Source organism: Pteropus alecto, unplaced genomic scaffold (assembly GCF_000325575.1).
Source record: "Pteropus alecto unplaced genomic scaffold, ASM32557v1 scaffold98, whole genome shotgun sequence".
NCBI lineage: Eukaryota > Metazoa > Chordata > Mammalia > Chiroptera > Pteropodidae > Pteropus > Pteropus alecto.
This window is the reverse complement of record NW_006443570.1, coordinates 5,608,109-5,621,120: the sequence shown is the minus strand read 5'-3', so window position 1 is coordinate 5,621,120 and position 13,012 is coordinate 5,608,109. Positions and strand designations below refer to the sequence as shown.

The following is a 13,012-nucleotide window of genomic DNA, read 5'->3' as shown; positions in this document are numbered from 1 at the left end:
TGTGCGGCGCCACCTGCCGGGCATCGATGCGCTCACCGCAACCGCCCGGCTTTCCTTTCGCTGGTGGCCAGAAGGTTGTGGAGCCACTGGCCCTCCTTTCGCACCCAGTTGAGGGGACAGTTCCCTGACCCATCCAGGAATTCGTTAATCGTTCATTGAACTCCTTCACATTTTATGTGCCTGGCACAGAGCTAGGCGCTGGGGAAATCCAGTTGCATAAGACCAGGTCACAGTACAGGTGCATAAGATAGGAGAGAGTCAAACCAAGAAGAGACAGTAGCCAACAGATATTAATTCAGCACGTGGTGGATACCAGGCCAATCAGCTCTGTGATGTAGGGAAGTCGTTACAAGGGCCGTGGAGTCAGTATGGGAGGAGAGGGCACTTAGACAATGAAGGAGCAGAAAATCTCAGGGGAAGCTGCTTGCTCTGGAGACAGGCCAACCCTCCCTCCCCCTACCCTGCTCCTGCTGGGAGGAGAGTCATGGATAGTATCTGGTGAGGGGCTGAGAAAGCAGGCACCTGAACTGTCCCATGAAGTGGAAAGATTGTGGGCTTTGGAATCAGACAGCTGGGTTCTAATTCCAGCTGCATGACCTTGGGCAAGACGCCAAACCTCTCTGAGTTTCCGTTTCATCATTTGTGAAATGGGGCTAATGTCTACTTGACAAGTTTGTTGGGAAGATTTCAAGAGAGCATGTATATGAAAGCACCTAGCATAGTGCCTCAGAATCTCCTAAACTTACCTTCATTTTCTAAAAGGTAAAGAGAACGCAGTTGCTCCTGGGGCAGACACACTGGGAGGTACGGACCGCAAACAGGAGGAGCTGTTTTTATTTCTTGAGTCAAGCTGTAGCTTGCTTTATCTGGCTTCTCCACGCTTATCAATGGAATATATATATATAGGGTTGGTCGAGGAGGAGATGGAGGAGTAAGGAGATGTGGGATGATAGCTAAAGAGTATGGAGTTTCTTTGTAAGATGAAAATGTTTAAAGTTGACTGATGATGGTGGCACATATCTGTGAATATACTAAAAATCAATGAATCGTATATTTTAAATGGATGAATTGGATGGTATGTGAATTATATTTCAATAAAGCTGTTATAAAAAAAGAATACTTTTTGTATTTTTTTTGTACTTGTAGTCTTGTTGGACTAATCTGACAATGTGAAAAAGAAATGAGTATAGTCTTAAAAATCCTCACTCAGTCCCTTTGATATTTCACAGGGACTGAGTGAGGATTACATGTGGGAAGTAAGAGTAGGATCCTTCTCATTTTGCTCTCCACTGGACTATCGATATTTCAAAGGGATTGAGTGGGGATTACATTAAATAGAAAATGCACACCAGCAAGAGACCAGCCGAAGAAAACAGCTCTTTATGCCAAATCACAGACCGAGGAGGAGAATGTGGGGGAAGGGCGGGGAGGGCCTTGGAGGACACTCCTCCCCTTTATTCACAGGTTTAGACGTTGTTCCATCTGCTCACGAAGTTTGAATTTCATGATCTAGAGGAAAGAGAAAGGAGAGCCAGGCTTGGGGCCTCTGCCAGCTAGGGTGACCAAGTGTCTTGGTTTGCCTGAGACTGAGGAATTTCTTAGGCTAAAGCTGGGAAAGTTCAGGACAAACCAGGATGAGCTGACTGGTTGGTCACTCTACTGCCAGACTCTTACCCATCACTGAGGGAGACAGAGGTGGGGCCTCCTGGCCTTCTGCACCTGGGCCTCAGGCTACCCTGCCCCTCCCTACTCTCTTCCACCTTACATACCTTTCCTGAGGTAGTAACGGGGAAGCTGGTGACAAACACGATGTATCGGGGGATCTTGAAGTGGGCGATCTGCAGACCAGAGGAAGATAAAGCATGAGGTTGGGTTGGAGGGGTCATAGGGTTGAGTGAGGGGACAGTGGGCTGAGTAGTTGGCAGGGAAAGGAAGTTGAAGAACCAAACACCATCAGCTTGTAGTGAGTTGAGGCTCCTACCTTCCCTTTGCAGAAAGCCTTGATGTCCTCAGGCGTGGTCTCCTCCCCCTGCTTCAGCTGAATGCAGGCACAGATTTCCTCCCCCATCCGGTAGTCCTTCACTCCCACCACCTTCGAGTATCCCAGGTAGATATCAGACATCACCATCCCCACCCATTTCCTGCTCCTGGGGGATCACCTGTGCTTACCTGGACTGGGTGCCTCACCTGCACTTGCTGCACCTGCGGGTGTGTGTAAAAGAAGTCCTCAAGTTCTGCGGGGTAGATGTTCTCGCCACCCCGGATGATCATATCTTTGGAGCGGCCCACAATTCTGCAGAAGCCCTTCTCGTCGATCGTGGCGATGTCTCTGCAAGGAAAAGCCAGGAATGGCCTCTGGCCTCAGCTGGCTGGCTCACTCACCCATTCATCAAACATTTATTGAGCACCTATGTGCCTTGCCCTGCTCTAGACTCTGGACGATACAGCATGAACAAGATAATCTCTGGAACTTACAGTCTAGCAGGGGAGGCAGACAAAAGCAAACCAATACCTATAACATATTCTCTCTGTCAATATATCTATACATATGTTTTCCACGGCTGGCTTCTTTTCTGTAGTTCAGGTCTCAGCTCAAACGTTTCCACCTTAAGGAAGTCTTCTCTGACCACCCAATCTAAGAGAAGCTCCCCTCCCTACGACAGCCGCTTTCTCTCCTCTGATGGTATTTTATTTTCTTCATTTTTACCAATGTCTGAAATTATCTTGTTTGTATCTGTCTCCAGACATGTGGGAAGTAAGAGTAGGATCCTTCTCATTTTGCTTTCCACTGGACCACTGGTGTCTAGAGTAGTGCTGGCACATCGCAGGTACATACAAATTTGTTGAATTAACAAATGAATGACTGAATCTTGGCTCCAATTTTGCAGACACTGGTGGAGTACACTGCCTAGGCACTCTCATCAGTACCGCGTCTGATTCTCCCAAAGCCCTATGTACCGACTGAACATCCCCATTTTTCACAATGTGGAATTAAGTCTCCAAGATGTGAAGGGGCCATCCTGACACACATGTTTTCCCTCTTCTGGTTTAATGTTCCCAGCTCAGCCTCAGGACCCCCAGTCTCCCCTCAGCAGCTAAAACCTCTGCCCCACTCTGCCCTCTCACCCTGTCTTATACCACTTGTCCTGGCTAATTGCTTCCTCAGTCTTCTGGGACTCGTTCCAGTAGCCCAGCATGACGCAGTACCCTCGGATCCACAGCTCTCCAGGTTCATTCAGCTCTGCCAGCCTCCCCGTCGTCATATTCACAATCTGGGCCTGGGACAGGGCAGCTTCAGGCTAATGCCTCCCACCCTCTCACTTCGGGATGGGGTCCCTCAGGAATGGGGGAGAGCTTTGCCTTACCTCCTCCCAATAATAAGGCCCCCTGGCTCTGCCCATTTCGAGCCAGGGAAGGGAGACAAAGACTAGAGTGATTTCATCGTCAGTCAGACTTCTGAGTTGGGCACACAAGAACAAGGTGAGGCCCAGGCCAGGGGTGCTGAGGAAATGGAATGGATGGGAGCTGCTGCAGAGAAGGGCTGTGGAGGACCAGGCCGGCTGAAGAATTACAAATTGTGTGAAAGAAAAGGGAGTGTCCTCTTCCTATCAAGCAGCAAACAGAGAAGCCAAAGAGGGTGATGTGGCAGGGCCATTTGAAGAGGAGAGGCGGCAGAGAGGCAAAGCCTGAAAGCCTAGAGGAGAAATGAGCTGCAGCCAACATGCAAGGCAGGCTTAGCCTCTGTGTGCCTCAGTGTCTGCACCTGTGAAATGGGGAGAACTAAGCTGATCCCTATCTACCTCATAGTGAGGCATCCCACAGAAAGTGGCAGTGAGGCTATTGGACACATGAGAGGGGGCTAATGCACACTCACTCCAGGGAGGAAGACAGGAAAAATCTGAACCAGGATGGTGGTTGGCCCCAGGGGAAGCAGCTGCTTGGGCACACTGGCAGTGACCCTGAGAAGCAAAGGCACAAGGGGGCAAGGGGAAACCAGGTGCAGGCTGGCACAAAGCATCAGTGTTGGAGCAGGAAAGGAGTCACAGCTGAGAATTTGAGAGGGAGAGATGATCTGGGTCAGCCTTCAGGTACAAGGGACCCCCAAAGGGACAGGCTGCGTGGGAGATTCAGTGTTTACACCAAGCAAAAGGTGGAACTCTGCTGAAATGAGGATCGGAGGCCTATGGGAGAGAAAGCGCTGCAAAGGAAACATCTCTGTACTCTGGCTCCTCTTTGAGGCTGTCCTGGCTGCGCCGAAACAGACAGTGGGGCTTGGCAAAAACACACCTCAGACAGGAAGGAAGGCTGTGGAGAAGTTCAGCTGGCGGCTGCCCTTGACCACCACTCAGCTCTTCCCCTCAGGCCTCAGCCCCTGGAGAAAGTCCCGAGACAGGCCCAGGGAAAGCTCTGCAGCAGGGAAGGGTAGAGGCGTCTGTGGGAGGTGGGGTCTAGGGATTCCGGTGTGGGGCTTACCTCTGTGTGAGGCATGATTCTACCCACACTTTCTGCCTTCTGCTCCAAAGTGTCCGTGGGAAAATTCATGAAGGTCACAGGACTGTTCTCTGTGGTTCCATAAAGAACCTAGAGGGTCCAGAAAGGATGTTTGGAGGGAGCTGGGGGACTGCAGAGGGATGGGGTGACTTACCCTGAGGGAATAAAAGGAACTCCGGGGAAAGTGGAGGGCAACCGAATGGTGGGGAAAGAGACACAGTTGTTAGAGGTCAAGGGTCAGGAGGCAGAGGCACTGGGACATTAAGCTGACTAACTCAACTGGCAAGGGCCCCGGCTGTGAAATAAAATTAGGAGCAGGGAAGCCATTCTCTTCTAGCCAAGGCTCTCAGTCTCTCTGTTTCCCTAGAGCAGCCACAACCCTCAGCCTGTGGCTCCCAGTGTTAACCACGCCCAGCCTTCTTATCCCCATCCCAGGCTGCCTTAGCGCCCCCCATTTCCTGATTTCAGGCCACAACATCCCCTGCCCCTCCCTTCCAAGCGGAAGGTCCCATAAACTTAATGAGAAAGCCAGCCTGCCTTGGCCCATCTGGATGCCGCATAGACACAGCCCCCACCCCTACTCCTACCCACCCCATCCACGGAAACCTGGGACAAGTGCCTGGCATTGGGGTGAGTGCCCCCAAGCTCTGGAGAGTTTCCTGTAAATTTTATTTCCATCAAAATAAAAATACAGCCAAAGCAAGGATTTTAAAAAGCCAGTGGTACCTCCCTGCCCCCACACCACTTCTAGTGGTTGGAATATCCTGAGCAATAGAAAACCAGAAGCCAGCCTTGGAGGAGCCTAAATACCATCAGGGAATGTTCTAGGCCAAGTCTGACCCTCATTTAGAGGCATCCCTCATCTAGGGTGAAAGGGGCTTAGGAGAAGGGCAGGCCTCCACATCTGAGCACTGGGTGAGGGGAGAGGGACTAGCTACTCTGTATTCTAGGTCCCTACCAGTCAGCAAAGATACTAGACTTTTGTCTTTCACACCCTCCTCCAATTTCCTCTGTGTCAGCTGGCATAGCTCAGGCACAGCTGTGGTCTGGTGAGACCTGGGGTCCGGTTCATCACCTACCTCCCAACACAGAGGACATTCCCTGCTAGGCAGCCCAGAGCTGAGACCCTGACTTCCCATCCTCCCTTTTCCACAGGAATCTGGGCACAGTGACTGGCAAGTGGACACACAGAGACCTGGTCGGCTGGGACAGGGGCCGCCCACAGGACCTGAGCTGTCCAGAACTGTCCCTTGTAGCCAAGACCCAGGCCCCTCACCCACCCTCCCAGTCCTGGGGCCACTGCCCAGGGGTGGCCTCTGCCAAGTACATCTTGGCGCCACTCTGGCCACCACCCTGAGAGACCCCTCGGGGTTGGGTCCTGACCACTGGGGGTGGGGATGAGGGGATGGGATATTTTAGGGAGATTAAAGAAGAGGGAGGTGGGACTATGGTTGTTCAGTTGCCCTGACTCTGGTACCTGTGGTCTTCGGATGTGTTTGCGAGGCCTGCGGGTCACTCCCTTCCCTGCCACCCACTTTTCTGGTTAGTCTTCAGCCACGGGAAAAGGGGAGAGTGGTTGCAAGGGAAACTCAAGCAAGCTTCGGGCTGGGAGAGAAGGGCCAGAGGCAAGTCCAAGGGTGGGGAAGGAGCTCGTATCTCCTTGGGGCTGGCTGAGTGTCTTACCGGAAGGGGGAGCCCGACGTCAGGGCGACTAGCACGCTAGGGCCGGCGCCGCACAGGAGCCCCATTAAAGCGCCGCCGCCTGGCCAACCGCGGCGAGACTCGCGTCCGGCTGTCCGGCTCGGCTTCCTCCCTCCCCGGGTCCAGGGCACCCGGCCCAGTGTGTAATGGTGGGCGGGGGCAGCTTGGAGGCTCCATCTTGAGCAAACAAATACTTTCATGGAACGCCTCCCTCTCTGCGGTGTAGTCTCAGGGCTCTAGACACGCGCCTCACCGCAGCCCCCTCCCCTGCCCCCGCCAAAATAAATAAAAGCATGCGGAAAGGAGCTAGGGGTCTTCAGGGAAGCTGGATCTGAGAGCAGGGGACAAGGCTGAGGGCCACGGTCCCAGCCCCTACAAGGTCGCCAGCTGGGGGAGGGGCCCCACCGCCTCCCTGTCTAGGGCGGGGGCGCATCTCTGGGCGGGAGGAAGTTAAGCCCGGTGGCCTCGATGCTCCACGTAGGAGCTGGCTCTGGCTGCTAGTTGTGGTCAGGGCCACCGTATAAATAGGGCAGGAGACCCGAGCGCCGAGGACTTCCCGCTGCCCGCGCCCCGCTGCCGTCGTGCAGCTGCCCCCTGCCTGGCCCCAGGCATCCTGGCCATGGCCCACCCCACGCTCTTGCTCAGCCTTGGCCTCCTGGCCGGCCTGCTGCCGGCGCTGGCCGCCTGCCCCCAGAACTGCCACTGCCACGGCGATCTGCAGCACGTCATCTGCGACAAGGTGGGGCTGCAGAAGATCCCCAAGGTGTCAGAGAAGACCAAACTGCTCAACCTACAGCGCAACAACTTCCCAGTGCTGGCTACCAACTCGTTCCGGGCCATGCCAAACCTTGTGTCGCTGCACCTGCAGCACTGCCAGATCCGGGAGGTGGCTGCCGGGGCCTTCCGTGGCCTCAAGCAGCTCATCTACCTGTACCTGTCTCACAACGACATCCGCGTGCTGCGTGTCGGTGCCTTCGAGGACCTGACCGAGCTCACCTACCTCTATCTGGACCACAACAAGGTGACCGAGCTTCCCCGGGGACTGCTTTCCCCGCTGGTCAACCTCTTCATCCTGCAGCTCAACAACAACAAGATCCGCGAGCTGCGTGCAGGCGCCTTCCAGGGCGCCAAGGACCTGCGCTGGCTCTACCTGTCGGAAAACGCACTCAGCTCCTTGCAGCCCGGAGTTCTGGACGATGTGGAGAACCTCGCTAAGTTCCATCTGGACAGGAACCAGCTGTCTAGCTACCCCTCAGTGGCTCTGAGCAAGCTGCGGGTGGTGGAGGAGCTGAAGCTGTCTCACAACCCCCTGAAGAGCATTCCCGACAATGCCTTCCAGTCTTTCGGCAGATACCTGGAGACCCTCTGGCTGGACAACACCAACCTGGAGAAGGTGAGCTCCTGGCTGCAGAGCTCTGTCTTGGCTCCTTCTTCTCAGCCTGGAAGCCCAGGGATCCAAGGCCACAGCTGGGCGCCATTCTCTAAAATTGCCTCTGTTCCTCTGGCTATCTCCGAGGTGATGAGCTAGCTGTCTGTCTCGTCACATCCTACCCTAATCCCTGCCCTGCTGTCCCTGTTCCTAGTCTCAGCCACTGCCCTCCTAGCATTCCTACTTATAAACAGAGCCGGGGCCACCCTGGCCCCACCAATGGCCCCTAGGAGGCATTTCCAGTGCTCTCAAACCCTCTGCTGTGGGCAGCGGCCACTTCTTCCTGTCGGGCCTTCTGCCTCTCCTCTGCTTTTTTTTTCCCCGTCTCCAGTAAATCTACTACCCCATAAAGGAAGGTTTGTTTATTGAGGAGACTTCCAGAGGAGCCAGGCGAATCAGGTCCACAAAGAGACCCTGTTCCTGGAGGAGGGTCGGGGGGGTTGGAGGGGTGCGTGCATGTGTGCTCTAGTGGAGTGGGGGGCTGGGGAGTGAGCAGGGAGGAAATGCCAAAGGAAAACCTCCTCTATGCCCCCCAGAGGCCATGGTAGGTGCCCCACCCCACCCCTGCAGTCCACATACACATTCCACTGCATTCTCAGGTCCATTTCAACTGAGTGGGGACCAGGGCCCAGAGGCTCCTCCATGGGTTGCAGACATGGCACCCATGAGCTCTATGAAGGGACAAAGGCAAGAGCCACACACTCGTATCAATCTTTGGCACAGGTCGCCAGGTGTCTCCCCACAGGGAAGACTGGCTGTACCTCACTGTCCCACAGACAGACCACTGACTGCCCTTTGCCCACCCCAGACCCATCTCCTGGCTGCAACCTCATCTAGTCCTTCCTCCCCTTTTATGCCCAGTGCTCGGCCTTGGGTCTGCACAGAATCCCTCCTTGGGGCTGGAAAAATCGTTCTGGTATGAGGGCTTTGGCCAGGAGGTTTGGGCAGGGACCAGGACAAGGTGAGGGAGATGGTCATCGGAACAGTCTGGTTACCAGAGAACTTCATACCCCTTCTCGCCACTGGCATGGCGATGAGGGCAGAATCGTACCTGGAAGGCAGCCAACCTTTGTCTGCATGGATGGAGCCTGTCCAAGCCTGCCCTTCTGCAGTCTGGCCCCTCCCCAGCTTAAGCCCACCAGTGCCAGAGCAGCCTTTCAGTGGGAAGCAGAGCAGGAAAGCAGGAGCTGATCTGGGCCAGGGGAGGCCAAGCAGGATCTGTGACGCCTGGGCCAAGATGTGGGCACCAATAGAATGTTTCCTCTGGAGCCATCCAACCTGGCCAAAGCCTCCACCAAGGAGGTTCCACAAATAGCTTCTGGCAGACAGTGAGGACAGAGCTGGGGAAAAGTCCCAGGCCCCTGGGGCTGTGGGAAGCCTGGGCCCACTGCCCATCCCACCAAACACTGATCAGGTTTACCATGTGCCAGCTTGGGCCACTGGAGCCGAACTCCGGCGGCCTCGCAGTCACAGTGTTTGTGTAGGGAGTTTTGTGCCAGGGCAGAGGAGCTGGGTGTGGTCCTTTAGCTACTGTTCACTCCCTAGTATGACCCTGGACAAGGGACTTAACTTTCCCCCGGCCCCATCTGCACATTGGAAATAATACCAGCTATCTCGAAATGTGGTTGTGTGGATTAAATCATTGGAGACAACTTAGTCACACTGTGACACTCCTCAAGGCGCTGCTGCTTGTGTCCAGGGAAGGATCCTGCCCCTCTGGGGCCATAGAGCTGAGAGAGGCTGGACACTGGGACTGGGGTGCTCACTGATGCCCCCCTTGCCCCTCAGTTCTCCGATGCTTCCTTCCTGGGTGTTACCACACTAAAACACATCCATCTGGAAAACAACCGCCTGAACCAGCTGCCTTCCAACTTCCCCTTTGACAACCTGGAGACCCTCACTCTCACCAACAACCCCTGGAAGTGTACCTGCCAGCTCCGTGGCCTCCGGAGGTAAGTGCACCCCCATGCCACCCCCAGAACCCTCCTTCCTCTGATGCAGCGGAGACACTGCCCTGCACTAAGACATCTGTCATGTGTCCTAGATCTGCTCCCTAACAGGTGTGGGACCCTGCAAGCTCGCATATTTATAAAATGAAGATGACAGTTCCAGACTATCCTAGAGCCAAGGCAATCCTGGCCTCATGGCTCACTGTCCCCTCCTCTAGTACTCACACATCTCTTCTCCACCCTTAGCATCTCTCTGTTTTTCCAGGTGGCTGGAAGCCAAGACTTCTCGTCCTGATGCAACTTGTGCCTCACCCGCCAAGTTCAAGGGCCAGCACATCCGTGACACAGACGCCTTCCGCAGCTGCAAGTTCCCCACTAAGAGGTCCAAGAAAGCTGGACGCCATTAAACAGGTGGGAGCAAGGCAGGCATGTCCCTCATTCCCCTCTCTGGAGACACTGGCAAGTGAGGAGGGTGTCCCAGGTCCTCCCTGCTCACGGAGAGACATGCAGACTCTCCAATTTTGCAGGGAGAAGAGGGGAGGACCTGGGTTGTTGGAGTTCTGACACTGATTCTTGCCTCACTGCAGATCCTGACCCAGCCGGTCCTGGTGACTGGCCTCTGCCTTCTGCCGGAGAAACTACTGACCTTCCCACCTCTGACCCCCATCTTCTTCCACAGCCTCTGCTGATGCACAGAGCTGTCCACACCTAGACATGTCCTGGCAGGGAGACTCGGGCACTCCAGCACCAGCCCAGGTCCACCTGACGGTGAGGTCTCCATCTGCCTGGCCCTTCCACCTGGCTCCTCTCAGAGAAGCTGTTTCTGAGACTCCCCCCAAGTCCTTTAAAACCAGAACTGGGTGGGCATCAGGATGGCCACCTTCCAGAATCCTCCTTCCCTCTGCTCCCCTTGCCCTGCCATTTGAAAACCAACATCAGATCCTTGCCCCCACCCCTTGTTTCCAGAAAGGGTCTTAAGCCCATACCCCAACTCCGCCAGCTCCCCCCTGCCTGGATGTTCTAGCAGGACACCGGTGCTTTGCCGCATCTCTCTCCATGCTGCATGTCTTCCCCAGATTTCTATGAAAATAAATTTATGTATGTATACTATTTACCCCCATTCCCTATCTCTATGACTCGCCAGCTGCTGATGAGGTCAGGTTGCATTTTCTCACATCTGATTTCTGGAAGGAGGGTGGGCCGAGAGGATCTTCCCCGGAGATCTTGCCTGGGCTTATCCCCACTTTCGTCCACCTGTTCTCATCCCAGTCCTGGCCTGTCACCCACCCATAGCCCCAGCTCCGGCCACCACTCACCACCAGCTCCCGTGCGTTCAGCTTTTTGATGATGGCTCGGATCAGCTCTGAAGGTGCAGGGGACCCGCCAATCACAGCTGAATCAAAGAGAGGGCTGACATGGCTTCCCCCTCCTCCAGGCCCGGTGGACCCCCTTTGCCTGCAGTTCTTTTTAGGGTAGAACATTTGCTCCCTCCCCTGACCCTGGATCCACTCCTACACCTGGCAGCTGGCCTTGGGCTGGTGTCCAGGGATGCTTGGGATTTGCCTCCCTCCCACCCATGTTTCTACAGTGAACTTCTTGCCCCCTAAATAAAGGATTGGATGTACATCTAGCTCACCCAGGCCAGTCCTGCCTGGCCACCCTTGGCCCCTTCCCACCTCCACACATGGCTGAGATGTCGTAACTGGAGAAGTCAGGCTGGTTCAAAACATCCACGAACATTGTGGGAGTTCCATACAGGAAGCTGCCTCTGTATAAGGGGGGTTGGGAAGGTGGCATCTCAAATTCAGGTTTGGAAGTATAAGAGAACTTCCTCTTCTCACCCACCCCACCTTGAACCTGCAGTAAGGGCCAAGGCTACAACAGTGGGGAACAGGCAAGAGAAAGTCCTGGAGAAGGAACTGGTGCTCTCCTTGGGTGCCCCACTACTCTGTTTCCATTTCTTCTGGCTGGAGGGAGGAGACATCTTGGAGAGGGATCAAGGCCCAGGAGGGAGAAATAGGAGGGTCTCATGAGCCTGCGGGTAGCTGCCCACTGATGCCCACCTCTCTCGGCTGATGGTCTCCAGCGCCTTCTTGCCATCAAAGGTTGGAGAGGACACGATGAGGGTGGCACCATGCATCACGCTCATCATTGTGCCCGCCACAGAACCCAGACAGTGGTACAGGGGGCTGGGCAGGACTAACCGTGACTTCTCTGGCGTCTGGAGATGGAAGCAGGAGGCTGGGTCAACACAGGAGCCGGAAGCCCTAGAAGCTACTTCCTTTAGCCAGCAGGGGAGCCCAGCAAGCCCCACCCCCACCCATGCAGGGTTCCAGTAATCCCAGACCAGCATCCTCTCACCTTCAGGTCCATTTTCAGGCGCTTCCCTAGGAAGTAGGAGTTGTTGACAATGTTGTGATGGGAAAGGGTAGCCCCCTTGACTTTGCCTGTCGTCCCCTGACAAGACAAACAGGTGACACTTAGCCCCTTTCTCCCTATCTCCTTTCTTCCCTGGGCCACTGCAGGAAAGAGCACTAGACCGGGAGTCAGGAGAATGGGACTGTTGCCCCAGATCCATTCATTTTTTCAATATGCATTCACAAAGGTTTACCACGTGCTTGCATGGTGCCAGGTGTTAGGATGCAGATGCAAGAGATAAGGTCTCTATCCTCATGCCACTCGTAAAGTGGTTCAGAGAACTCTGTGGCCCAGCAGCAAATTCCCCTTCTGGGCCCCGATTTCCTCATCTGCCAAATGAGGGGGCAGGCTCTACCAGCTCGGACCTGTGGTGGCACAGTACATCTGCCTGTGCTGCGGACAAGAAGGGCAGGGGAGGGGGGTATGTGACAAGGAAACTAGTTGCTGATGTTTTCCAGGCCAGAGAGGACAGCTAGGGCAAACCGCAGGAGAAGTGTCTGTACTCCTGACCTCCTTAGCTGTGTCCTTATTCTTAGGGAAGAGTCACAGGGGCAAGTAGGGGATAGCATGCCAGCCTGAGCTTGGGGCCTGGAGACTTCTGCCCTACCGAAGTGAACTGGATGTTGACGGGGTCATAACAGGACAGGAACTGCTGGGTGTGATGGAGGTGGGCCAGATGCTGCTCTTTGCTGCCAGTTGCCACCACTTCATCCAGGAGCAGTGTCCCAGGCAGAGGGGTATCCACTGAGATGACTGTGGTCAGATCTGGGAGCCTGGAGGTAGGGAGGGTGGTGAAGGATGGCTGAGGGAGGGCCCAGAGAGACACCAGCCTCCATCCTGGGGGTGGGTAGGGAATGAGGAAGCCAGGATGCCACACGATGTACCCTTTTCCATCTGGGATAGCCCCACCTCTGACTCTTTAAGGCCCCTGGCTGGGCCTTCTCCAACTCTGGACAGATCTGCTTCAGGATGTTGTAGTACTGCTGGGTCTTGAATTGCTTGGGGAACACGAGGGCTTTGCAGC

The 13,012-nt window shown here is 54.9% G+C and overlaps 2 protein-coding genes across 3 annotated transcripts in view; one reads left to right on the top strand and one right to left on the bottom strand.

Moving 5' to 3' along the window:
* Positions 1-1,358: 1,358 nt before the first annotated feature.
* Positions 1,359-13,012, bottom strand: part of ACSF2 (acyl-CoA synthetase family member 2) — a 24,051-nt gene continuing 12,397 nt past the window's right edge. Inside the window, exons 6-17 of the mRNA XM_025041601.1 lie at positions 12,898-13,012; positions 12,596-12,761; positions 11,932-12,027; positions 11,634-11,791; positions 11,247-11,338; positions 10,887-10,963; positions 4,474-4,581; positions 3,127-3,278; positions 2,188-2,329; positions 1,982-2,092; positions 1,770-1,838; positions 1,359-1,509 (exon numbers count right to left, since the gene is read on the bottom strand). Of these exons, the coding sequence (XP_024897369.1) occupies positions 1,459-1,509; positions 1,770-1,838; positions 1,982-2,092; positions 2,188-2,329; positions 3,127-3,278; positions 4,474-4,581; positions 10,887-10,963; positions 11,247-11,338; positions 11,634-11,791; positions 11,932-12,027; positions 12,596-12,761; positions 12,898-13,012 (1,337 nt within the window). The 3' untranslated portion in view covers positions 1,359-1,458. The remainder of the gene's footprint in view (positions 1,510-1,769; positions 1,839-1,981; positions 2,093-2,187; positions 2,330-3,126; positions 3,279-4,473; positions 4,582-10,886; positions 10,964-11,246; positions 11,339-11,633; positions 11,792-11,931; positions 12,028-12,595; positions 12,762-12,897) is intronic.
* CHAD (chondroadherin) lies at positions 6,721-10,684 on the top strand. Of its 2 annotated transcripts, none has more exons than XM_006924799.1 (4): positions 6,721-7,585; positions 9,410-9,573; positions 9,836-9,992; positions 10,158-10,676. In XM_006924799.1, the coding sequence occupies exons 1-3, from the start codon at positions 6,812-6,814 to the stop codon at positions 9,975-9,977; spliced, it is 1,080 nt and encodes a 359-aa protein (XP_006924861.1). In that variant the 5' UTR covers positions 6,721-6,811; the 3' UTR covers positions 9,978-9,992; positions 10,158-10,676. The 2 variants fall into 2 exon arrangements, with proteins under 2 accessions (XP_006924861.1, XP_006924860.1); XM_006924798.1 differs by having other exon boundaries at positions 6,761-7,585; positions 9,836-9,981; positions 10,158-10,684.